This window comes from Saccopteryx bilineata, chromosome 12, assembly GCF_036850765.1.
Source record: "Saccopteryx bilineata isolate mSacBil1 chromosome 12, mSacBil1_pri_phased_curated, whole genome shotgun sequence".
Classification (NCBI taxonomy): domain Eukaryota; kingdom Metazoa; phylum Chordata; class Mammalia; order Chiroptera; family Emballonuridae; genus Saccopteryx; species Saccopteryx bilineata.
In genome coordinates, this window is record NC_089501.1 from 56140437 (window position 1) to 56167677 (window position 27241).

Sequence of the window (27241 nt, forward strand, 5' to 3'; positions counted from 1 at the left end):
CCAGAACATTTGTGCACAAATCTTCACATTGAAGCGAGCTTTTATTTCTCTGAGTAAATACTTGGCAGCGGGGAAGATGGAAGGTGGTTATTCATGCTTTTTAGAAACTGCCGAACTTTTCCCCATAGTAGGGGTCCCCAAACATTTTACACAGGGGGCCAGTTCACTGTCCCTCAGACCGTTGGAGGGCCGGACTATAAAAAAAACTATGAACAAATCCCTATGCACACTGCACATATCCTATTTTAAAGTAAAAAAACAAAACGGGAACAAATACAATATTTAAAATAAAGAACAAGTAAATTTAAATCAACAAACTGACCAGTATTTCAATGGGAACTATGCTCCTCTCACTGACCACTAATGAAAGAGGTGCCCCTTCCGGAAGTGCGGTGGGGGCCGGATAAATGGCCTCAGGGGGCCGCATGCGGCCCGTGGGCCATAGTTTGGGGACCCCTGCCCCAAAGCAACTGCACCCCATCCCAGGCAGGCCCATGGTGTCTGAGAGCTCCGGGCCCTCCGTCCCCCTCAGCTCTCTGTGTGGTCATTGTTTCCAACCTAGGACGCACTAATAGGTGCGTCTCAGGGTAATTTTATTGTGCATTTTCCTGAAGTCTAGCAGTTTAAACATCATTTCATGTGCCTGTCTATCATGATTTTATTGATTTTCCTCATTGACCAATGTCTTAGTCAACTATTAATAACATTTTTGGCTTTGCCAATTTGTCACTTATTGTGCATAGTTGCCCAAGGTGTAATTTTCTTTCAGTCTTTATTATTTATTTACATACCACATGACATTAATAATTACTCAATTGTAAAACAATTCTTCTTGGTAAAAGTGAACCAAAATAATAGGTAGGGCTTTATATTCAAATCCATTTTTTTGAGAAAAAAATGTTACTTACATACATATCAATTTTATTTTATTTTATTTATTCATTTTAGAGAGGAGAGAGAGAGGGAGAGAGAGAGAGAGAGAGAGGAGAGAGAGACAGGGGGAGGAGCTGGAAGCATCAACTCCCATATGTGCCTTGACCAGGCAAGCCCAGGGTTTCAAACCAGCGACCTCAGCATTTCCAGGTCGACGCTTTATCCACTGCACCACCACAGGTCAGGCCATACATATCAATTGATCAGAGAAAAATATGTGCTTTTATTTAAGAAATGTATTTGTTTCCTCATGAAAATCAACTTAAATTTAATAAGCATTACTTTTCAATTACCTGAAGAACAAACACTTGAGCAACTCATATTGCAGCTTACTTTACAACTTGTTTTCCTAAGTATAATTTTTAAGTTCAAAAGTTTTTTTTTTTTTTAATAGGCAAATGAGCCTGACCAGGCAGTGGCGCAGTGGATAGAGTATCAACCTGGGACGCAGAGGACCCAGGTTGGAAACCCCCAAGCTCGCTGCCTTGAGCACGGGTTCACCAGCTTGAGCACAGAGTTGCTTGCTTGAGCGTGGGATCATAGACATGACCTCAAGGTCATTGGCTTGAGCCCAAAGATTACTGGCTTGAGCCCAAAGGTCACTGGCTTGAGCAAGAGGTCACTAGCTCAGCTGGAGTCCCCTGGGTCAAGACTAACATGAGAAAGTAATCAATGAACAACTAAGGTGCCACAACAACAACTTGATGCTTCTCAATCTCTCTCCTTTCCTGTCTGTCCCTGTCTGTCTGTCTTATTTGTCTATCTGTCTGTCTCTCTCTCTCTCTCACTCTGGCTAAAAATAAATAAATAAGCAAATGAAATATACACTTTATTAACAAAACTAAAACTAGAAATACTGTTTTGTAACCTGCTTTTCTCAGTTACCAACACCTTTTCTGTCCCCTGCACAGTGTTCTTCTCCATTCCTCTGTGTGTTCTGTTGCTCAAGAGTTTTAAATACAGATATGAAAACTTTTTCTGATAATACCTATGCTTTATCTCACCATAGTTGCCACTTCTGTCACACTTAAATGTGCCATTCTGATTATTCTTATTAATTTCCTTTTTTTTTTCCTGAGGTTCCTTTTATCACAGCGTAAAAAAAAAAGAATCAATAAGCAAATTCCATTGGCTAAATATTTGAATATTTATATCCCATGAATATATGTGCTTGGGCATATAACAGAGAAATTTAAAAAGAAACAAGTTCTGTGTCCTTTTAAAAATATTCTTATAAATAGGTAAGTCCAATAAACAAGAATTTACATATTTGGAATCGTCTACTAGTCCACTATACCAAAAAATAAAAAATCCCCAGCCACATGAAAGGATCAATAAATATTCATAATTGCAAAATATCTCAGTTAAACCAATAATCTGACAAGCAATAAATATAGTTCCGCAATGCACCTTCTGGCGGCTCCCTAATCAGCCATTAGTTCTCTCGTTTAATCACGTTGTTTAAAAACCCGTGCGTGTTGAGACATGCCTACGATGCTCATCTTCAGTGGCAAGAACGGCTTCACTGCAGTCATGCGACATTTCCTGGCAGAGGAGAGAAATGAGCTGCTGGAAGTGAAGTCACGCCTTAAAACAGGCAAGCTGAGTCAGGGAAGACAAGCAGCAGAGTCAAAAGGAGAACCCGAGAAAAACGATGAAAAGCAAGCAAACAAGGTGTCGGAAATTGAAGAAAGAGTTTAGGTCAAAATGAAACATGGGAGCCTGACCTGTGGTGGCGCAGTGGATGCTGGGGTCGCTGGTTCGAAACCCCGGGCTTGCCCGGTCAAGGCACGGTCAAGGCACGTGTGGGGGTTGATGCTTCCTGCTCCTCTTCCCTTCTCTCTATCTCTTTCCTCTCTCTCTCTCTCTCTCTCTCTCTCTCTCTCTCTCTCTTTTTTCTCTCTAATAAAAATGAATAAATAAAATCTAAAAAAAAAACAACTTAAAAATAAATAAAATAAAATAAAATGAAACCATGGGAGGAGAAAATAAGATAAAGAGTGTCCAAGCATATTTAGAAAATTAGGCACACACTGAAGATTGAAGAGAATTTCCGGCACCCAGTCACTAAGCTGGAGGACCAGCCCCGCCCGCGGTCTGCCCAGCCATGTGGCTCACACGGGTCTACCAGCCAGCCATTCTCAATGGGCGCTGTTTTCACTGAGCCAAACTCCTTTGGTGGGGGCATCTAGGGAACCCTGCTTTTTCCTATGGAAATTACCAAAGGCATGTGAGGACAAGACCGTTCCCCAAAACCTAAGACAATGAAGTGCACGAAGAATACACCATCAACTAAAAACCAGTTACCAAGAAAATAAAACAAGAAAAATTTAGAATAAATGCTTGCGGTGATAACAGCATGTATTCTCATACACGCTAAATTGCTTTGTGGACAATTATGCCTGATTTAGTCGAAGAAGTAAGTTTTTTTTTTTTGCCCTCGGGTTAAATAATTGAGAGATATAATTAGTATTTTGATAGAACAAATACAAAAACCCTTCAAAACACTAATAGTCTATGGAACTCATCAAAGAAGTAAAAGTCTTTAAGCACTTATTTTTTAAAATCCTTGACACCAATTTTATTGGCCATGTTTAATTTAATCATGTGTTGCCTTTTGGCTCCATCTCAGAAATAAAAATTGCTCAAGTCTTGATTCATTGCCCTTGTAAGAGAAAGATCAAACTTTGTTTGAATTTTTTCCGAAGTCCTGTTTTAAAATTGTAGCAAATTTGCAGAATAATAATAATAATAAAAAAGTGGGGAAAAGCTCACCTGTGAGCCATCCCTCAGAGTAGAGATTCTTATTTTTCCAATAATCACAGTCTTCTAAAACATGGTTTTAATTGTCTCCCAATATTCTAGTGTATGAAAAAAAAAAAGATTTATTTGATGTAAATCTCTTAAAAAGCAACACCTGTGTTGTTTCATCATCCTATGTATGTTTTCCCATCTCTGGTTATTTTCACAAGAGAAGTTCCTAGAAGTGAACTCGCAGAGCTGTGAATGTTCAAGCTTTGGGTGTCCCTGCCAATTGCCCCCCCGGAACACTGGTACTGATGGACACGGTTCCCAGCCACATTCGGGCATGCTCTCTGTAAGCACCTTGCCAGGTGGCTTCATGTGGTACCCTTTCTCCGTCTCTCTGCTATAGCTCCAAGCTAAACATCCGGATAGCCAGGCCTGGCATGGCAGGTGGCACCCAGCCACGCGTGCCACTCCCCGTCCCACTCCTGCAGTAAGGCAGACATTGCTCATCCAGCACAAACGAGGCCCTTTGCTGTCGCAGTTGGACCCACCTGCAAATCCCTTCTCAGGCTGGTTCCCTGCCCCCACTCCCAACGAGGGCGAGCGGGTGCTCACCACTGAGCCATCAGCCCACCCCGGACGGGTCTTCCCCAGCACTGACCATGTACCCTGTCACCACGCCCGCCCGAGACGCAGCGAGGGAGTCAGGGAGCGGGAACTGAGCTGCCGGTGGCCTTGCCTCTGGGCCCTCCCCTCCCCAGCGCGTCCCCGATGCTCCCCCTGAAAACCCAGATGCTCCTGTGACTTGCGGTGCTCCCGTGACGGTGCCCGCCAGCGACCTGACCCCCTGGGTCGGCACCCTGTGCTTCAGATACGTTCGCTGAGCTGCAACAATTTCCCCTGGTTTGGTTACTACCTCTAGAGATACTGTGTTTTCACAGAGCTTCTGCTCCCCCCGCCCCCCGTTTCTATCAGATAGTACCCAGGACGAAGGGCCTAAGGCACTTCCGTTTCAGCAGAGGAACCCCAAAACCCCCAGAAACAGTAATGAATTGCCAGTTCTCCAAGCTTTAGCCCTTTCGTGTGTGGACGCCACATGAGGCCAGTCCAGGAGACAGGACTGTGGTGCCTAAGCGTCCGTCTGTCTGACTGAGGTCTACTGTCTACCTGGGCCGTCCTCTCTGGCATCTGTGACAGTCATCTGTGTTCACCTGTGTGAGGACATCTCCTGGTTGAGATACACAGACAGACATATGGGTAAAGCAGAATACACTGTTTGTACATAAACATACATATATTAGTGCACGGTATGTGTTACACTAATTGTGTATATCTAATAAAGATTTATAGCCGTTTGTACTTAGGCATGCAGAATTACTCAATTATGAAGCACTACCTTTCTTAAGCACAGAAAGTTTGGAAGCCCCAGCGTCAGCTCCCTGGCTCTCGAAATCACCCAGGACTCCAGAACCTTGTTCGGTCAAACGGGGTTGCTGCGAAGGACAGGCAGAGAAGGGGATAGGGCTCTTTCTACACAAGGCTTGCAGACAACTCCTGCAGACACCGTTGTTTCTGGCCACTGAAGTTAGAGCTGGCGTGAAGTGCGTGGTCCGTCAGTCCAGGGTGACCCTGCTCGGGGGAGGAAGGTCACAGCCCTGGAGACGCTCACCCTCAGAACTCAGCTGATCATGGGGCCTGGCAGGAGATGGCGTTGGGTACATTCCGAGAGAAACCAGCCCTGGGAAGACAGGCTCAGCCTCCTTCTCTCTCTAGAGACCACCCTCTAAGAGGGAGACCATCTTTTCTTTTCCACCCTCAAAGCACAAAGTAGCCGCTGCACACTGAGACTCCTGGCTTTCCCCTCTGCGTCCAAGAACTTCCTGTCCTCCGAGCTCACAGGCGACTTCACCCAGGCTGCAGAGCGGGGACCGGGCAGTTTCTCAATACAGAAAAATACAAATTAAATCTTTGGAAGGATAATCCTTGAATCGGGCGCCCCAGACACTGCCTGGGATCATCGTTAAAGCTTAGTCTTTCACATGCAAGTGTAATTATTTCGTTTCACTTAATTCGCTTTATTAATCTATAATATTAACATTTTATATTAATTTATATTATATTAATTTATAATATTAACATCATAATGTTCATATTGTGTATTCAATTATAAATTATAGTATATTCATAGTATAAATTAATTGATTTGTTAATTTATCTTTTATTTTAGTTAATTCACTTCTCACTTGTCACTCAAACATTTGTGAACCGTGGGACCGGATGTGAGGTCTGTAAAGGTTTTCGGAGAAAACACACTCTGGAGAATTTTTCTGCAAATCACTGTGGTGCTACTTTGAGAAGTTTTACTGTTCTTCTCGTTGTCTGAATCTCCTTGATCTAAGGTGATGTAAAGAATAACGTCTTAGGCCTGACCTGTGGTGGCGCAGTGGATAAAGCGTTGACCTGGAAATGCTGAGGTTGTTGGTTCAAAACCCTGGGCTTGCCTGGTCAAGGCACATATGGGAGTTGATGCTTCCAGCTCCTCCCCCCTTCTCTCTCTCTGTTTCTCTCTCTCCCTCTCTCTCTCCTCTCTAAAAATGAATAAATAAAATTTTTAAAAAAAGATGCAAAGAAGTGTATAAAAAAAAAAGAATAACGTCTTAGTTGCATATTAAAATTTACTTTCTGTTTTATTTCGGAATATGAGACACGGTTGAACACCTGCCTTCTGGCCGGGACAGCTCGGTTGTTTTTGCCGTTGCTGTTCCTGGATACATTGTTCTGTTGTTGTTTCCTGTTTCAACAGCTCATCCATCCCCTCTTACCCAGGGGCTGGGGAGCACTGACCTGCCACCAAGCAAACAATCTCCGGTGCGTTGACAGCAGGAGGCGGCAGAAGAGAAGACTGTCCGTCCAGGTGCAGGACGAGGGGCAGCCTCCCACCCTGACTGCGGCCCCCTCCTCCCCGCAGTGGGGGCACTTGGGAAGGAAAGGCCATGAGGGACAGCGGCCAGTGGTGCTGGCCTTCTTAAACAGTTTCCACTGCAACGGCGCTCCTTGACCCGGCCGCTGAAGACCTCGTAGTAACAGAAGGTCAGGGTGAACAGAGTCAAATTACTATTCCATGCGCCTCTAAACCATTAACGTTATAAACAAGCAAAAGCACCCTCTAAGAGCGGCCTGGCCACGGTGATAAGGTCTGTCTCTGCATGAACGCTCCCTGAGTGACATGCTTAGCTTTTGAGGTGAATCAACATGGAGGTGCACTAGAAGGTCTCTGGGCACCGCTGTTCCAAGGGGCCAGGCGTGGCTGGGAGTCCTGGTGGAAGGGCCAGCCTCCTTCCACTGCCCACAGCCTCACAGAGAACTTTGCCACCCAGAATGTCGCATGATCATGGTCAGGAAGGGCTGCGTTCTAAACGTCGAGTGTAGCATTTAAAACGCCACAAAGCAGGCTGCCCTGCCATCTGGTGGCGAATACAAAGAAAAACTCCCTTGTTCAAAACAGACACACAAAACTTGGTCTTTAGTTTTGAGATGACGGTGTCCATATTTTCAATGGAATGTTCCAGAAAATTTAAAAAAAGAAGACAAGATGGCAGGAGCCTTCCCCTTGGCCCAACTTTGACCACCACCCATCATTGTTCTTACTGAACACTTATTTGAAACTCTTCATAAAGATTCATGAGGAACCTCTGGCTAATCAAACTGATTGATTTACATATATTGAGTTCACAATTCAAAGAGTTTTGACAAATGTAAGCAAAATATTACTGTCACCACAACATATAAAAATTTCTATCTGCCCCAAAATATCCCTCATGACTTCTTCTTTCCAAATCGCCATACCTTTGCAGCCCTAGACATAGGCAGGACCTGTTTTCTTTCATGTTATGTCTGCTCTAGAATATTCAAATAAATTGAGTCATGGAGTATTTTTTATTTGTTTTCTGACTTCTTTCACAGAAGGTAATGATTCAGAAATTCACCCATGCCACATATACGAGTAACTTAACCTTCCTTGTATAGATTTCTACACTTATTTATTTGTTCATTACCTAACGGATGCCTGGATTGTTCTAGTCTGGGGCAATGATAAATACAGCAGTCTGAACATTGGTACACTAATGGTAAGATTAGTAAATGAAAGCAAAAAAAAAATACTTTAAGAACTAGTGTTCTAATTATGTATGCCAAGTAAAACCAGCACATGCATACATGGATTTATTTCAAAATCTTGAGTGAGACACATCTGCCACATTAGTTGCATTGGAAATTGAAAATGGCGAAACGAGCTGCCTCTCCACCGCTCTACCCATCCGCCGACGTCCACGCTAGGTCCGCGGCGCTCGCTTCTGAAGCTGCACAGGTCGTTTCTCCAGCCGCTCCGGAGTCGTGATCCGTTTCTTTCACTTTCACATAATTTTTAATAAAGCCCCAAAGTTCCCTTAAAATACAACAAAAAATAAATTTATAATAGATTAGGAAGAAGACATTAAGCCTAAGAGAAAACTTCAACATAAACAGCTATCTTAGGGCACAAAACCACAAAGCGAGTCTGGTGGCTATCCTCCACTTCCACGTCCGGGAGTATTTTCAGTAGCACTCTGGCCTTCAAGGAGGCAGGGGCTCTCTCTCTAGACGGGCAGATCCCCTGTGGCATGTTCTGGACTGAGGGGAGAGGGGTGGTGGTGAAGGATGCCACCTTGAAGAGGATTGGTGTTTAAATCGTGAGCTAAGCCTCCTTAAGCACAGGAACGGGTAGTAGAACCTGTGCATTTAAAGGTACTATTTATGCCTGACCAGGTGGTGGCGCAGTGGACAGAGCGTCGGACTGGGATGCAGAGGACCCAGGTTTAAAACCCCGAGGTTGCCAGCTTGAGCGTGGGCTCATCAGCTTGAGCAGGGGGTCGCCGGCTTCAGTGTGGGATCATAGACATGACTCCATGGTCACTGGCTTGAGCCCAAGGTCGCTGGCTTAAGCCCAAGGTCACTGCCTTGAACAAGGGGCCACTCACTCTGCTGTAGCCCCCCAGTCAAGGCACATATAAGAAAGCAATCAATGAACAACTAAGGTGCCGCAATGAAGAACTGATGCTTCTCATCTCTCTCCCTTCCTGCCTGTCTGTCCCTATCTGTCCCACTCTCTGTCTCTCTCTGTCTCTGTCATAAATAAATAAAGAAATAAATAAATGTATGTATGTACTATTCACGAATATGAACATTCTAAAAGTCTTGTCTAGTCTCACCTCCTTTTAAACGTGTGGCTCTGAGAATAGCAAAGACCCTGCCAGGTCCTTCACATGCGTCAGTACTCACCTCTGCTCCTGCCTGCTGATCTTGTTCCTCCTCAAGCTCTGCTGCACCTGGTTCTCGATAATCTAGCAACAATCAAATATCCTCTGGTCATGTGTAATGGCAATAGTATGGAACCCAGAGATATGACCGCTTCTAGAAGTAGGAATGGCATTCTAACCCATAATATACATAGTAGGGAGAGACATGCATTTCCATTAGAGAAACAGACCAACAATCTAGGAAGCAGCAAATAGTTAGTATGCATTTTGGAGGGCAATCCTAAAACTTGTCAGAGGAGCCTAAAACTGCTCATTGTAACCAAGTCAATTCATTGCAATGAATTACGACATGTGGAAGTGCGAGAGAAATGGTCAATTCCGATAACAGGTACAACTATTTAGAAATATACTTTTTAAGACATTCGCTAATACCTCTCTAAGTTTTTTTGCTCATAGTTACATCTCCAGCTAGCCCCTGGCATTATAGAATGTAACCATTTAGGAAGATAACGCATATATTCTTATTTGACTTATGATATCGTACAAGAAGGCACTAGAGAAAATGTTTCTATTGAAAAGCATTGATTCATGAAAACTTACATTTATTTTCCTCTCTAAAACATTATTTTCTCTTTCCAGTTTTATAGCTTCAGTCTGAAGAAAAAATGATTTGAAAAGAAGGACACTTGGTTAAGAACATTTGTTAAATAGTTTCCCCATTTCTGGAACAAAACGTAATATGTGAATGCCATTATTCTGATTTCAAAAGTATCCTACTGCATACCCTTTAAAAAAAAATGACTGAGCAAAGCATGACTTGAAGGGCATGAAGTAAGACAGACAGGTTCTGGCCCTTTGGGTCAAAACTAGAGAAGGTAGGGGATGCTGTTGTAAGACCAAAGAATTCTACGGAAATTCCAGAGTAGAAAATTTCCTCACTTTTCGAACTAGTAATAGAATTTGCTAAGGTGACTGGATATTGTATAAAAATACAAATATCCACAGGTTACATATATGTACCAGCAGATAACTGATTATAAACTGGAATGTAGTTTTCTTTAAGTTTTCATTCACAATAGTTTCAGATGCCATCAAAGTCACAAGAATAAACATAAACATATTTAAAAGCAATGCACCAAATAAGTTAAATAAACATAAAATGATTCTTGATGGGAATATGAATATTAGAAAACGGTCCCTTCTTCCCAAATGAAGCTCTAAATTCACCATAAGCGCAATCAAAATGCCAAGAGTATTATTATTAAGACTTAAAAACTGAGTTAAATTATGAATACTATCCAACGTAATGGTGGACAAACAATGATGAGAGGGGTTGTAAAGACTTGCTCTTCTAGATATCCAGCAAACTGAAAAGCATTGGCAACTGTATCAGTGAGGCTATACAGTTAAGAGCCTAGGCTGAGTTTAAACTCTCATTCTACTATTGGCTCACTGTGTCCTCAATCAAGTTACATAACACATTTGTGCCTTGGTTTTCTTACCTGAAAAAGAAAGTCAATAGTAGCAGCTATCCCTTACTATCTCCAAGGGTTGTTGAGAGTTAAATGAAATAGTATTTTTTATTTTTTTTTTATTTTTTACAAAGACAGAGAGAGAGTCAGAGAGAGGGATAGATAGGGACAGACAGGAACGGAGAGAGATGAGAAGCATCAATCATTAGTTTTTTGTTGCAACACCTTAGTTGTTCATTGATAGCTTTCTTATATGTGCCTTGACCGTGGGGCTACAGCAGACCGAGTAACTCCTTGCTTGAGCCAGAGACCTTGGATACAAGCTGGTGAGCTTTGCTCAAACCAGATGAGACTGTGCTCAAGCTGGTGACCTCGGGGTCTCAAACATGGGTCCTCTGCATCCCAATCCAACTCTCTATCCACTGCGCCACCGCCTGGTCAGGCAGTATTTTTTAAATGTTCACTAGCAGCATCTGTTGCATTAATAGTTGACACATTTAGATACTTATCTATAGGTGAGAAATAATATAGTTTATCTTCAGAACCAGAAATTGATTGTTTCATAGGAAAATAAATGTGATGTTATTGTACCTGTCATTATTTGAATTAAGGAGCCAAATATAAATATTACAAAATGTAATATCAATTCATGATAGGCAATCATTACAGGGACTTTTCTATTTCAGTGATTCATTTAAACAGATGTTCATTATATGAAAGAAAAGTTTACATGATTTTGGCACTATATCATGTTTATAATATATGAAGTCCATTATTATTTTCACTGCTAAAAAATTCAACTATAAAATTAGTGTCTGTTCTCAGGACATTAGTTTTTTAAAAAATAAAAGATTCTAAAGAAAAACAGAGAAAGAAATCTGAACGTATGATTTTAAGAAAGAGGGAAAGAGAATCAAAACAAATTTGAATTACTACTACCTTCCCATATACTTTATAATTCTGTTTAAAAGGGATAAAACACAGTGTAGAAAAATATATGTAACTATTATATAACCACAATAAAAAGAATAATTCCATATTAATTATAAACTTCATAACTAGATGTTAAATGGAGTCAAATTCTGCACAAATCAAAGTGAAGTGATAACATAGAATATAGGGCACCACCACATTTCAAAACATAGATTAGAATTTACAATATATTGTTCATCAAGAAATTGCTACAATAACAGTAGGGCTCTGACAGGTTGGCTCTGTGGTAGAGTGTCGGCCCAGCATGTGGATGTCCTAGGTTCGATTTCTGGTCAGAGCACACAGGAGAAGCACCCATCTGCTTCTCCACCCTTCCCCCTCTCCCTCTCTTCCTCACTCTCCTTCTCTCTCCCTCTCCTGCAGCCACCATGACTCAATTGGAGTGAATTGGCCCCGGGTGCTGAGGATGGTGGTGGCCTCCGCCTCAGGCACTAAGAAGTGCTCAATTGCTGAGCAACAGAGCAATGCTCCAGATGGGCAGAGCATTGCCCCCTAGTGGGCTTGCTGCGTGGATCCCGGTCGGGGTGCATTCTGGAGTCTGTCTCTCTGCCTCCCCTCCTCTCACTGAATAATAAATAAATCAAATAATGATAGAAAAACTTTTTTTTTTTACAGAGACAGAGAAAGAGTCAGAGAGAGGGATAGATAGGGACAGACAGACAGGAACGGAGAGAGATGAGAAGCATCAATCATCAGTTTTTCGTTGCAACACCTTAGTTGTTCATTGATTGCTTTCTCATATGTGCCTTGACCGTGGGGCTACAGCAGACTGAATAATCCCTTGCTCGAGTCAGCAACCCTGAGTCCAAGCTGGTGAGCTTTGCTCAAACCAGATGAGCCCGCACTCAAGCTGGTGACCTCGGGGTCTCGAACCTGGGTCCGCTGTATCCCAATCCAACTCTCTATCCACTGCGCCACCGCCTGGTCAGGTGGAAAACTACTTTTAATACATTAGACTCTCCTTTCAAGAGCTGCAACTTATTCGGAACTGCCACTGTAATTGTACAACTAACTCAACGTCTAACTACAAAGCCAATGTGGAAATTACAAGAGCTTTGGAGCACAAAAAGAATGAAGCTTAGACCCAGCTTTGCCACCTTTGAACCGTTTCATATTGGGAGGCTTACTAAACTACTCTGAGCTTCAGCTTACACTACGTGGTACATGTTAAACACCAAAGATGGCAGCCATTACTTTATAACAATGATTTTCTATATAGAATATTAAATTTTAAGAGACCACCAGTTGAGGTGAACAAGATTTGACCCTCACCACTACTCTACAGAATTCTTATCACCTTTACTTTTTTTTTTTTTTTTGAGCGAGATCTCTTAATTATTCTAATCATTTGTTCATCCTTTGGGTACCAATGTTGAACTGAAAACATATTGGGACTACATTTTATGGAAGTGTTTTTACCCCATTACAGAATCAAACTTACGTCGTGTGTGTTTGCTATACTCATCAAGTAAAAGAACAAGGTAAATATTCAAATAAGTAAACCGGAGACCTCGATGTTTTTGATCCTATTCTCGGTGAGACGTGGAATTCCCGTATGAACCAAAGTTGTTTTTATCTCCCTCTCCAGCGCGTGAATGTCATCCAGTCTCTGATGGATTTCATACCTCTTCTTTTCCACCTTGTCCGTCAGGGTCAGCGGCTCCTCCTCCTGCCCCACGTTTTTCTCAGGCAACCCTGGAGATAGTTTTGAAAAGCAAAGCGTTACTGTGTTTACCGTCTTAGCCCTCCGTCACAATATTCTGCGTCCTTAACCACATCTTCTTATACATAGTGGCATGTTTTACACAGCTATAAAATCCAATGTCACTCTGCGCACCTCAATAGAAATGACCTGATTCGAGGAGGGGGCGCCCCTCCTTTCGCCCACGTAGTCCTGGATAAATGTTCACGAGCACCAACGCTGAGCGGCTGACGCTGTGTGGGCGGGACACAAGGGCGACGTAGCCGGAGCAGCGTGACCGCATGGAGACTCGCGAGCTAATCAGGAGTTCAACACGTGAAAGGGTGAGGGGGATGTGACCGCATCCAGACTCCTGAGCTAATCGGGAGTTCAACACGTGAAAGGGTGAGGGGGATGTGACCGCATCCAGACTCCTGAGCTAATCGGGAGTTCAACACGTGAAAGGGTGAGGGGGATGTGACCGCATCCAGACTCCTGAGCTAATCGGGAGTTCAACACGTGAAAGGGTGAGGGGGATGTGACCGCATGGAGACTCGCGAGCTAATCGGGAGTTCAACACGTGAAAGGGTGAGGGGGATGTGACCGCATCCAGACTCCTGAGCTAATCGGGAGTTCAACACGTGAAAGGGTGAGGGGGATGTGACCGCATGGAGACTCGCGAGCTAATCGGGAGTTCAACACGTGAAAGGGTGAGGGGGATGTGACCGCATGGAGACTCGCGAGCTAATCGGGAGTTCAACACGTGAAAGGGTGAGGGGGATGGGTGGACGGGCGGAACCCGGCACTTTCACTGAAACAGAGGTTATCCAGGAGGGTGGGGCCGCTGTAGCAGGCGGGTAACACCAAGAGATGATGCTAGAAGCAGAGGGCCAGTCTGAAAAAGCCCTGTGACCCAGGTGAAGGCGTCAGTCAGAGCTGCTGAGGGCGTCCCAGCTGGCAGAACCCGCAGACACTGCTGCCTCTGTGTACGGCACCAAACGCCCAAGAGAGGCAGTGGGACAGCACCAGAAAGACTGGTGAGAAAGCCACGGCCATCCTTCAGACAAGACCAGACCAGGACAGGACCTGCGCCATGAAGGGAACTGGGGAGATAGAAAAATTAAAGCAGGGTTTGGTCAACGCCCAGATCCAGATGGAGTGAAGAGATCGCTGTCCAGCTTGGTCGGAGCTAGGGACAGATTCGGCAGGAGGGGACTGAGGGGTCATCAGCAGAGAGGTAAGAAAGATCTGGGTTTGAATGCAACTGGGCCCCTCGGGACAAGCCGTGTTGGAAGGGGTCAGGGAAGGGAAGGGAAAGATGGCTGCCACAGGCTTTCTGGCTGGAGCCTCCGTGTGCTTGGTGACAGCATGCGTTGTCATAGCCAGGGCGAGGGAGAGGGAGGGAGGGAGGGAGGAAGAGAGAGAGAAAGATTAATCATTCTTGGACATGTTGCGCTGAGACTCAAGTGGCCTTGTCAACCAAGCAGTTCGATGTACTGAGCTCAAGACTAAAAAAGAGGTTTTTATAAGAAAGAGGCTTTAAATCAAAGGCATGGATGGAATCAAAGACATGCTGAGCTCTAAGAATATTGATATTTACAGAGTACAGAAGGGAGATGGGGACATTGAGAATAACTCGCTGGTAAGAAGATTTGGTTACCGAACAGCTCAGGTAGTTTCTGAATAGATAGGTAAGACTTAGTTTTTTGTTTTTTGTTTTGGGTTTTGTTTTTTTTTTAGAAAGAACAACTACTCTCTTTTGATGGGAAAAACAGTGATTAGAAAAACATGCCACTTGTACTCACTATGCATTTACTATGTAAATAATGCCAACGCCATTCTGTCCTTCATCTTGGCCGCATTCGAAAAAAAGGGAAAATTTTGAAGTTAAGTTTTTGAAATTTGGGGAAATTAGTTAAGCAGAGACAGGATGGACTAAGAGTTAGCCTTTCAAGCAGACGGCGAGAAAAACTACAAAGTAGAAGTCTTTCGTCTCAGCCTTCACCTTAGCTGAAGTTCTCAACCTGAAACAATTCACGGGTGGCAAAGGAGCCGGGAGGAGGGGAAGCCCACTGGCATGACCCACGGTCACCCCCTTTTCTACCTGCGGAGGAAGACGGGGGTGTCCCAGGAGGGAAATGCCGCAGAGGACTTGGGCATCAGTAACTTTCTTTATTAGTCTCTGCCATTGAATTCCTCTTGGCGGTCAGCAAGAAAACCCAGAACTGAAAATAAAGAGAGAAAAGAAACCGGTGACCGTTCTTAGAGACCATGCATGAGCTGGAGCCCCACCCAGGGCCCCGCCACCTGCTCGTGAGAGGAGCCCTAGCCAAGACTGAGCGATGCGGGTGCAGGGAGGGAAGGGGCCCCCCAGTTCTGGGGCCCTGGAGGACGTGATTGGAGGACAGGGCGTAGGGCCAGCCCAGGCCAGCGAAGTGTCCTCGGGGACACGGACGGCAAGAACCCCCCCCCCCAGGAAGACAGGCAGTAGGTAAGGAACGCACAGCCCCCGGGAAGGAGACAAAGACCTGCGGGAGGAAAGCAAGGGAGTCCGTGAGAACCTCCGAGGCCACGGGCTGCGCAGAAGAACCCGACACAGGCGAGAAGGGCGAGGGTTTCCTAAAGCGTGCCGAGCAAAAAAAATAAAGAAACGCACAGCAATTGCCTGGAGTAGTGTGTCACACGCCTGGAGGGGGAAAAGGCGAGGAAAAGGTGCATGAGCAAGACACTGAACTTATTTTGACCGCTTAATCGTATTTTAAACGGTGCGTCTAATTTTAAGATGCTCTTGCAGGCCCGTGCCGTGCATGAATATTTATAAAATCCAGCTCCTTTGCCGCGACCGGTTTGTTTTCCCTCACAAGGAACGGCGACACAAAGAAGAGGGAGGGGGCAGCGTAATCCCACCCAGCGGACCGTGCTCTTCCTCACGTGGACGATGGCTGCTCGTCCCCCCCCCCCCCGGGCACTTGGGAGGGAGGGGCCGTTACCCCGCTCACAGACAGGCCGCTGAGACGCCTGTGGCTGAGAGAACAGGTCAGGACCTGCGTGAACCCCTGGCCACATCACCCAGCCACGCCTCCACCACCACTGAGGCGCCCACCACGCGAAGGGGCCAGGAAACAGGCAGAGACTGAGAGGGCGTGTGCAGGACGAGGGCGTGGCACACGTGGACAGCCTGCGACCCTCGTGCAGTCTGGGCAGACAGCCGACATCTTCGAGTTAAGAATAAAAACGGGAAGGCTCTGGGAACCAGAATGGATGGTCTTCGTTGCTAGGTGGGACTCTGACACCCACAGGAAGCACGGTCCCACTTGGCCAAGTTCATTCTCACACGGATGCTCCAGACAAGACTTCCCAGTGCCCCTCCCCCTGCCTGAAAGTCCGTGATGCCTTTGAAGACACTCTCTCTGAGACACACAACTCAGAGTCCTTCAGCACCTCCTCATGGGATCTGATTCCCTCACCTGTGTCATCGGTCCATTTCCGTAAGGTCTACCTCAGAGGTCTTGCTCAAAACTTGACATAATTCTCTCTACACCAGGTCCTGACTTAATTCAGTGTTCCCCTGAAAACCACACAGACCTTTGAGAACACGAATGAGTGGACAGGTTGTATCCGCTTCCAGGGACACGAACTGCCCCACGCGGCCCAAAGCAAGAGGACCTGGGACGCCCACCCTCACCCTGACGGCAGCTCTGAGAGAGGTCAGCGGCTCCCGCGTGTCTCACCCTGACGGCAGCTCTGAGAGAGGTCAGCGGCTCCCGCGTGTCTCCGAAGGATCTCATCCACAAGTCCCAGCACCTGGGACGCCCACCCTCACCCTGACGGCAGCTCTGAGAGAGGTCAGCGGCTCCCGCATGTCTCCGAAGGATCTCATCCAGCACACGTCCCAGTAAATAAAAACTTGTTGTGTTTGTAAAGACCTCAATGGGGAAACAAATAAAATGTAATAACATCTCTGGGGGGAAAAATGCCCTTTGAAATAACTAACCGCGGGAGGCGTTGGACGGTGGACCAGGTCCATAGGTCCCTCACCCACAGGTCACAGTGACACGTGTGACAGGAGACGGCACTCCAGGACTTGCCTGTGCTCTCCTTGGCCGATTGCAGCAACACGTGTTCCGCCTCCAGCTCACTTCTCAGCCTGAGGTTGGATCACAGAGACAGTGCAGGGTGAGAGCCCTGTTCCTACCTTTGTCCTTCTGTTCACTTTATATGCCTTTTTGGCAATATATATGTACTTTATATATAGAGAGAGAAATAAAAACTCATCTTCCAACTTTCTAACAAAAAGGTAATTAGGAGCATATATCCAGTGAGAGCCCGAGCCAGTAGGGTGAGATAAACCGAAGAAAACGTTCTTGCCACTATTTACAGGATCGGGCTGATGGAACAATAAATGCTACCCCTCCACACTGTCAATTGATAGTACTCTGTGACTTGAATTCTTGCAAAGCAAGGAGGCAAAAACCCAGCATTTTATATTTTGAGGCAAACAACAAATTCAGAGCAATGGGGGGCGGGGTGTCTCAGCAAAACTCGAATAAGAGTTCATTCCTGGCCTTGGCCAGTTGGCTCAGTAGTAAACCATCAGCCCGGTATGTGGAAGTCTCGGGTTTGATTCCCGGCCAGGGCACACAGGAGAAGCGCCCATCTGCTTCTCCACCCCTCCCCCTCACCTTCCTCTCTGTCTCTCTCTTCCCCTCCAACAGCCAAGGCTCCATTGGAGCAAGGTTGGCCCAGGCACTGAGGATGGATGGCTCCATGGCCTCTGCCTCAGGTGCCAGAATGGCTCTGGTTGCAGTGGAGCAACGCCCTACATGGGCAGAGCATCGCCCCCTGGTGGACATGCCGGGTGGATCTCGGTCGGGCACATGCCGGAGTCTATCTCTCTGCCTCCCCTCTTCTCACTTTAGAAAAATACAAAAAAAAAAAAAAAAAAAAAAAAAAAAGAAAAGAAAGAAATACCAGAAATAAAGCTCCCAAAGAAACACCAGGTCCTCAAGATCCTGGTCACGGTCACGCCACAGGTGACAGCTTGCGGAAAAGGCCGGATGAAGGCACAGCATGAGTGGAGGCAGCGTGCCATGCCCAGCGATGCAGAAGGAAGGGAGCTATATGTTTGTCACACTGTCACTCGGTTCTACACTTCTGTAGAGCAGCCCAAGCCCAACGTGGATCCAGTCGGGCCGCGAGCCGCTCACCTGTGGTTGTGCTCCAGCGCCGCCTTGGTGGCCGCCACCAGCGCCCGCAGCTCCTCCTTGGCCTGGCTGACGTCTGCCGTCTTCACAGACCTGGTCTCCAGCCCCCTGGCCTGGGCCAGCAGAGTCTGCAGGACAAGGCCGTGCGGGCGAGACAGAGAGAGTGTCAGAATTTCCTTCCTTTCTCTCTTTCTTTCTCTCTCTCTCTCTTTCTTTCTCTCTCTCTTTCTTTCTTTCCTTTTTTTCTTTCTTTCCTTTTTTTTTTTTGGTTATCACACAAGCTGTCCTGAGCCAAAATATGAATCCCAGTGGACAGAGGTCAGTAAGGAGGACTGGGCAGCATTGGGGCAGAGGGTATTGGAGGACAGACAACTGGTCACATGATCTGGATCACATATTTCTCAACATTTCAACATCTTATTTTCCTACGATATTTAAGCCTGACCCAGGCGGTGGCTCAGTGGATGGAGCATCGGACTGGGATGCGGAGGACCCAGGTTTGGGACCCTGAGGTCACTGGCTTGAGCACGGGCTCATCGACATGACCCCATGGTCGCTGGCTTGGAGCTGAGCTGGCAGGGAAAGTGGCCAGAGGGATTGGCCAAAAGCAAGCGTGTGTCCTACCCCCCCCCCCGACTCTCCCCATGTGCAGGAGGTAAAACGTAAACTCTGTGCCCACAATGTCCTTCAGCTGGTACAGGGTAGAGCCCTTCAGTAAAAATCTCAGCTCTTCTAGCCTGACTGGTGGAAGCACAATGGATAGAGCATCAACCTAGGATACCGAGGTCCCAGGTTCAAAATGCCAAGGTCGCTGGCTTGAGTCCAAGGTCGCTGGCTTGAGCACGGGGTCACTGGCTTGAGCAAGGGGTCACTGGCTTGGCTGGAGCTCCCAGTCAAGGCGCATATGAGGAAGGAATCGGTGAACAACTAAAGTGATGCAACTAGAAGTTGATGCTTCTCATCTCTCTCCCTTCCTGTCTGTCTGTTTCTGTCTCTCACTTAAATCAAACAAACAGACAAAATACCTTAGCTAGTCTAAATTAAGTAGGCACAAATGGATTTCTTGGATTCCAAAAGTTCTCTGCTGCTCATGAACCAAGAAGACATAGGCCCTGTTTAGACCTTCGCAGGATGGGTTGTTACCTCGTACTGTCCCGTGGGCTGGGAGCTCAGCAGGGTGGCCAGGTACAGCTCATATTCCTCCTACGACAGAGGAGGAAAGGCCATTGGAGGTGTGTTCTGCCTTAACGCCACAAGGTAACTTTGTTGTTGTTTTTTTAATGTATAAATACTATGAAGGTTATGAATGTCAATTTCAATCATTTTTTTAAAAAAATACAAAATAGTTCAACAACCTATAAAGTGCTATACACACTAAAACGTATAAAATCTTACCACCTTTGAAGCGTATTTGAGTCTTAACTACTGATGACCTCAGAATAGTGTCATAAAATGCTTTCACCCAAGTACGCATGTGACCTCCTGCCACCCAGAGGGACCGTGGGTTTGGGTCCTGTGAGCCTGCCAGAGATGAGCTCTCCGGGGCTGGGGACATTCTCCTCAGATCCGGTCACCATCTGGCCACTGTTAGAACAGCAGACTGTGGAATCAACCTACCTCCAGGTCAGCTTCCACACGAAGGTCCCCCTCATCATGAAATCACAACAAACGTCTGATCTCGTTAAGGGTTCACAAAAAGGACCTGGGCTCAATGATAAAAGTGTCTGTGCTACCTACATGCAGTGGTTCGGGCGTTAATGCAAAGCTGCGGGCTTCAGGAGCGAGTGTAGCCGGGTGTGCATTCCGCGTGGCCCCTCGACGACTCAGGCGGCTGCAGGCACGTTACTCTGAGTCTCTGGGTGACCGTCCCCGTGAGACTGTGAGGCTTGGAGGAAGGTCAGGGAGGCTCGAGATCGTGTGCGTAGAATATCACGCCTGGCTCTCGACCGTTAGATGGGAAAAGTATGTATGTGTCTCTCACCTTAACTTCTCTCAAGAGATCGCCAAATATCAGAGAACTATTGCAAATCTCTTCAAAGACTTCTCGGAAGATCTGTAGTCTGTTGAGCTCCCGGGGGTCGCACGCGCACACGCTCTGCAGCTCCTGGAGGAGGGGAGACAGAGCCGGCCCGTTTCAGGACGTCCTGGTTCCCCTTGCCAGACGCTTTCTCAGGCTGAGGAATTGGAAGCCCTGTGGGTTTCGACCAGAGGGTACAGCTCCCGCCGCCCAGGGACAGGGTCCCGGCAGACCAGGGTGACAAAGCAAGGGGCCTCTGACGCCCTCTCACCGGTGCTGGACCCTTTGATCACCTGCTTGCCTGGCGTTTGTATTTGGGTCTTTTATTTATTTCCTTTATTCATTCCCTTGCCTCCTGTGCCCAAGAACTCACTCTCTGCCTCTACAATATCCCTAAGTTCTCTCTCTTTTCCTCGCTCCTCTCTACCCAAACCCTCCCAGACACTGGGTGATCTCACACCAGACCTCTCGTCTGCCTGTCTCTTTCCTGCACACTTATCCCCTTCCAGGGCAGGCGCCCTGTCTCACACCCGGCTCACGGCCCCGGGCCGTTCCCCTCCCATGGCGTGGCATGCCCGCCTGCCACAGCCACGGTGGCTCCCTGGCAGCTGTCCCCTCCCTGACGTGGCCTGTCACCTCTCTCCTCGCTCCCCGTCACCTTCCTGCATCGTGAGCCAGGCAGACCTCTCGGAGGCCCCTGCGACCCCCTGAACACCTGTCTTTGTTCCCTCTGGGACCACGCGGCTTCTGATGCTCTGAAGGAAAGGTGGCCCCCGCTCCCCCTGCTCCCCAGCTTCCGAGCTTCACCCCCCCCTTCCTTTCACGCCCGCCCTCAGCACCGGCATCACATCGGGCGTTCCCGGGACCTGGCCGCAGGGTCACACTGTGCCTGGAAACGTCGGTGAGGCAGCCGGCCGGGGGCGCGTCCCTGCCCACAAGGGTGACACTGCGGGAGCCCCGGCGCCCGCCCGCCGTGCCCCCAGAACCACCGCCTCGCCCTCCTCACCCGCTCCAGCCTGCGCTCCAGGCGCAGCGCCCTGGAGCCGTTCTCCAGGAGATCGTGCGTGGCGAGCACTTCCTTCTGGAAACGCAGGAACCTCCGGTACTTGTCTGCTTTGGTGACGCCGGCTAAGTACGAGCTGACGTAGCGGTATTCGTCCTTGCCCGGGGGCGAGAGCACGCACTGCCGGCCGGACCGCACGGCCTTGGACCTGAGGACCTTCACCTCCGGCCAGCTGAGCGCTCTGGTCCTGCGCTGCGCGAGAGAACCCGCTGCCCCCGGAGGAGGCGGCTGGGCCGTGACGCCCTCTTCGGAGGCGGGTCCCACCCCCGCGTGTGCCGCAGGCCTCAGGTGTCTGAATAGGGGTGTGCCCCGGCCCCCGTCTGGGCCCGGAGCTGTCGTGACGGTGAAATAGGCCAAAGCATCCTTCATCCTGGCCGCCTTCTCCTCAGGCCGCGCGTCCACTCTGAGGGTTTTCCCCTCCCAGGGCCTGTTGGCATTGCGCCAGTGACGGAAGATTCTCTCGGGGGGCCGGTAGAGCTTGTTGGGGTTCAGGTGTCCGGAGGTGTAACGGGCGACATCTTCCTTGTGGTCTCTCTGAAGTGCGTTCAGAAGTCTCCTGAGATCGCGCCGAGTCTGAACGCCGGGTGTCTCACAGTGTCCCCACCGCAGGTGCGCTGGGCAGAGAAGACGGGAAGGCAATTAGCTACGGCCCCGGGTGTCACCGTGAGACAGTGACACAGGGCACCTGCCCAGCGAGTGTCTCCATGCCCCAAGGAGGAGCCGGCGGACCCAGAGAAAAAAGCATTAAAACCTGTTCATCCCACCCACCAACTCAAGCCCAGAAGCCACGGCAACCAGTCAGGACGCTTTTGTCCTGAGCAGAGAAACGAGGGCCCCCTGCCGCCTAACAAGTCTCCACATGCCGCAGCTTCAGACCCGGGCATCAGCTCAAGGTGCTCGGGGTCAGAACCGCAGCCCGGAGGCACCGGGGTTTCCGGGCCGGGCACCAGCTTGGACCCGGACGGAGATGTGGGCCCGGCTGAGTCCGTGGGAGCTTTGAGGGGAACCTGCTTCCAGGCTCGTTCCTGTCCTTGATAGACTCCAGTCCCTCGCTGTTGTAGGGTGAGGTCTCGTTGGCTGCTGCTGGGGGTGACTCAGCTCCTCGGAGCCACCTGCCTTCTCAGACGGGGAACCCCTTCGTCTCTGAGCCCACAAGGTCTCGTCACAAACTTCCCACGCCCCGACCTCTGCCCTCATCGAAGACCTTGCTCACGTGATGGGGACAGGCACAGCCGACACGCCCCCCCGTGCCCTGGGACGCGGCACGATCCTGGAGCACTCCCTCCTCACGTTCACAGGCCTGGGGAGTGTGCCAGGTGTGCCCGCCAAGGGGGCAGGGAACCCCGAGCCAGCCCAGAGCCGGGCCACCCCGGGGACGTCGCCAAGCCGAGAGCCCACTCTCCGCGGGCATCGTCCTAGGCGGACAGGGTCCCCCTTGCTCTCTGGCGGGGCCAGGGCCAGAGGAAGTCCCTCCCGTGCGGTGCAGCTCTCGAGCCTCTCCCTCCTCTGGGTTAGCGCACGACCGCACAGAGACCGCGCCTGGCGTGGTAAAATAGCCACAGAGTAATTTTTAAGGACAGATCATCGTCATAAGGTATCGAAGCCGTCAATACATAAAGTGCACACTGCATTTGTCCCCAGAGGACGGAACGGCTCCGTGAGTGTTGCCTGAAGTCCCTAAACCTGGGGTCTTCCGCTGCAGTGGCAGAAGCTGTAGACAGCACGTAGGACGTGGGCTCAGCTGTATCCGTGACCGGAGGGGACGGGGCCACGATGACAGGGTGGCGGGTGCCAGTGGCCTGCAAAAGGGGCAAGGACATCGCGAAAAGTCACTGTCACGTCGAGAGAGCAGGCGTGGCCAGGAGCGGTTGCAGGCGGCCCCGCAGAGCACATCCACGCCCTCCCCCGGGGTCCCCGAGGGGACACAGCGGGGACAGCTCCCTGCAGGGGAGCCGCTTGGGTCCCTTTACCGCAAAGGAGAGCAGCAGCCGCACGGACAGCCGGAGGGAGAGGCGGTGCCGGCTGCGGCTGTGCGGGCGCCTCCACCCTGCTCACCTGACTGCACACGCCCACGGGGCAGGGGTTCCCCGGCAACTCGTTCTTTCTCTGCTTTTTAAAAATTATTTATTTATTCGTTTTAGAGAGAGAGAGAGAGAAGCAGCAGGAAGCATCAACTCCCATATGTGCCTTGACCAGGCAAGCCCAGGGTTTTGAACCAGCGACCTCAGCATTTCAGGTCGAGGCTTTATCCACTGTGCCACCACAGGTCAGGCTCTTTCTCTGCTTTTTAATGTGCAGAAACGTGTTTACTAAGAAATACCCAAGGCCCCGCCAGTTAACTCAGTGGAGAGTGTTGTCCTGAAATGACAAGGTTGCGGGTTCGATTCCTGCCCAGGGCACACATGGGAAGCCATGGGAAGGAACGCACAGCTGAGTGGAACAACAGAAGAACGCTTCCCTTTCCCTCCCCTCTCTCCCCCTTCCTCTCAGTCTTTCTAAAACTCAGTACAAATTAAGTCCTGGCTGGATAGCTCAGTTGGTTGGAGGGTTATTCTGGAGTGTGCAGGTTTCTGGTTTGATTCCCTGGTCAGGTTCTGGCCCCTCTCTCTCTCCTGAAAGGGAGGGAAGGGGAGGGAAGGAAAAGGAAGGGGAAGGGGTAAAGAAAGAAAAAAACCAAAGTCAGATGGGACACTTTCCGGTTCCCAGCCACCAGGTACTGTGGCCCAGGAAACGCTGTCACTCCTGACATAAGTCCGAGAGTCAACTCTTGACCGTCTAGTGCTGTTCACTCAACGGTGGCAGGGCACACCAGCTCAGGTGTCAAAACCTCGTCACCTTCTCATCATCCCACAGGGACAATAAAAACAGCCCACGGTACATACAGAAAGATGTGCGGAACTGTCGAATGACTGTCACAACAGAGACTCACGACATACATGGGAAGCCACCACACCCAGAGGCAGAAAAGATTGTAAGCAAACCGCTACAATCTCACAAGCAGAAACCTCCTCCCACACCTAGTATTTCAGACAACTGTCCCAGGGACCAGACCGACCTTCTCCCGGACATTCTTTATAAAGAGGAGAGTTTCATCCACACAGTTCCTGTGCTGGGTAATTGCACAAGGGACAGAAGAAATAAGCAGAGAACGGGCGGGAGGCGGGGACAATAGATCCTGTCACATCACAGACAAGGAAACTGAGTCAGAGGTGTGTGGTCAGGGGCACGCCCTCAGCTGCCCACTGACTGAGGTCCAGAGAGTGGTTCTAAGTGCACCCGGAAGTCATAAAATCAAAAAAAAAATTTTTTTAAAGGTCTTATACTTTAGACTGTCCTTGCTCCATTCAACAAGCCCTCAGCCCAGAGCCCCCGGAGCCATCAGTCCCCTGTCCACACACACGGTGACAGCAGTGCCCTCGCGTCGAAGACCGGGGTGACGTCTCCCTGCCTCCCGTTCGTCAGGTTGTAGAATCGCAGCCCCAGCCCCCGCCTAAGTAAAGACACCAGACCCAGAGAGAGTGAAGGACTCTGCACGCCGTGGGTCTGTGGCTGTCTGGCGAGCACTGTCGCACGGCCTCGTGCCACCAGAGGTGCCCTGCGGTGTGGCTTCCCTCAGGAATACAAGGACCCGCAGCCAGAAGTCTCCCACATCATCCGTCCTCCTCCCAAGCACAAGGACGACGACACACAGACACACTCATCCGCAAATCCAGCCCTAGACCCCGGGAGCCGGGAGCCACCAGGAAGGATTGGGTCCCTGGTCCCTCCAACGTCAAACATCCAACAAGCCAGCACTAACCCCCTCACCCCCCGCCCTGTGTCCCCTTACCTCCAGCCTCTGAATGCTCGGGCATCACTGCCCCTGCCACCGAGCTCCTGGCCGGGCTGTGAGTCACTCAGGAGACGGACAAACTTTCCAACTCCCCCTCCCACACACACACACACAGCATTCCTCTGTTGCCGGGCAACCGGGGACTTGCCGCCCAGCCACGGAACCCCTCCCAGGGACACTCCCTCTCTCCAGCGGGGAGGACCAGGTTGGCTTGCTCGTTTTACCTCTGGCAAGAAAACACTTCTGTCATTTGAGAAACACAGAAATATTCCAATACCCCTGCGCTCTCTCATTCTTCTCCAAAGCCTGGGGAGCAAAAGATTTAAAAAGGTAAACTAGTTTATAATTGGTTGGGCGTCATGGGGTGACACCTACAGACTGCACAATGCCCCCGGCCACCTGGCACACGGTGGGTGCCCTCGTCACACTGTCACGTGCTTGTTTCAGGGCGGTGACCCGGAGCTTCCTGGCAGGGAACGGGGGTTATCTGAGGCGGACTAACTCGCGGCTAACCTTTGGGGGGCAGAGAGTGTGAGGGTACAGGGTTGGCTCACAGGGTCTCTGCTCTTCCTTCGGGCTCTGCCTTGGGCCACGGGAGGAACAGCCTGGCATCTGTCCTTTCCGATCTCTGAGAGCTGACCCTGTTCCGATCCCCTCCACCCAGAGGGCACTGGGGTGCAGGGGGGTGGGTGACTCGGCCGTGCTCAGGGACGAGCTCTGTGCCACCTCCCTGCATCGGGCCCTAAACCGAGAGAGGTGACAACACTCACCGCTCAGAGGTGCGAGGAGGAAGTTAGATCAAGTCAGAAGGTGCCCGGGAAGGCTCTGGGCACAGACAGGTTCTTTTATTTCCACGGGTGCTGGTCAGACACTGCGCACGTGGGTGCTTGGAAACCATGCAGTCGCCACGAGCCCTGGGTGCTCAGACGGCTCCATAATTAGGGGCACCTGAGTTTCACCTGGTGACAGGTAACAAAGTGTTTACTGACTTCTTCTCTCCGGGGTTGACAGGGTCCGGGGGCCCAGCCACAACTAGAAAGGTCAACATGAAGATGACCACAGTGCAGAAGGGATGAAAGCCTTGACCCAGCAGAGGAATGCTCTGTCTCCGACCTCCCATTAATGATCATCGGGATCAAATGTGTGGCAAGCCAGGTGTTTCTCCTGGGCCTTCTCCTGGGTGCCTGTCCTGCTGGACCTGAGACCACGAGCCTTCCTGCTCAGAACCACTGAGCCATTAGGTGAAGTGACCCAAGGTTCGTTAGATTGTAGACTACCCCACGGTTTCCGCCCTGAGCAGGCTGGCAGGTGACGGGACTTCACGCTCCTTCCACGGGCAGGTGACAGGGACAGGCTCCCCGACCTTGGCAGAGACAGTCCTGGGAAGTGAGTCACCTCCAGTGACCAGCCTGCCCTCACTCACTCCGCTTGTTGGCACAAGATGGATTTAGCTCATTTTATATGAAATTGACAAATCTCAGTTTAGATCAGGAAGAAAATAATGTATTTCCAAGACCTGCGTTTCAACCGACCCAGCCTGCGTGGTAGGAAACACACCCAGTGAAGCCAGTCCACCCCTCACGAGCTAACAACGGTCAGGAGGTCAGCGGTCAAGTCGGTACCCAGCCTCAAAACTCACCTGTGACTCTCCTGCTTCTAAACGGTTCCACAAAGACTTTGAGGCAGGAACGTGTTGACTCACCACTTTGATGCCTGCAATGAATTCATCTGCCCAACGCAGACGGGATCTTCCTCCCTGAGGCCAGACTGCTCCGACCTGCAGGCCTGCTGGCCACCCGGCCCCGCCCACCTCGCAAACCGCCCCGGGCAGGTGTTTCTGTGGGTCTCGTGCGATTCTGCTTCCCACCTCTAGATGGTGCCAGAGGACAGGAGAAATTATTTGAGCGACCCCGCAGAAACCCTACAGCCGAGACCCTGGTCCCAGCGAAGTCATTTCTCCATGCACCCGCTCATCCCATTTCTGCGTTCACAAGGATAAAAATA

The 27241-nt window shown here is 49.4% G+C and overlaps 1 protein-coding gene across 1 annotated transcript; it reads right to left on the bottom strand.

Annotated features, from left to right (window-relative positions):
- Positions 1-7989: 7989 nt before the first annotated feature.
- Positions 7990-25272, bottom strand: C12H6orf118 (chromosome 12 C6orf118 homolog). Its single transcript, XM_066248287.1, has 10 exons — positions 25235-25272; positions 21349-22019; positions 20307-20429; positions 19469-19528; positions 18329-18453; positions 17210-17268; positions 12951-13135; positions 9576-9629; positions 8998-9059; positions 7990-8125 (listed from the first exon to the last, which is right to left on the bottom strand). Exons 1-10 carry the CDS (start codon positions 25257-25259, stop codon positions 7990-7992), a joined length of 1500 nt encoding a protein of 499 aa, XP_066104384.1. The 5' UTR covers positions 25260-25272.
- Between the last annotated feature and the right edge of the window lie 1969 nt (positions 25273-27241).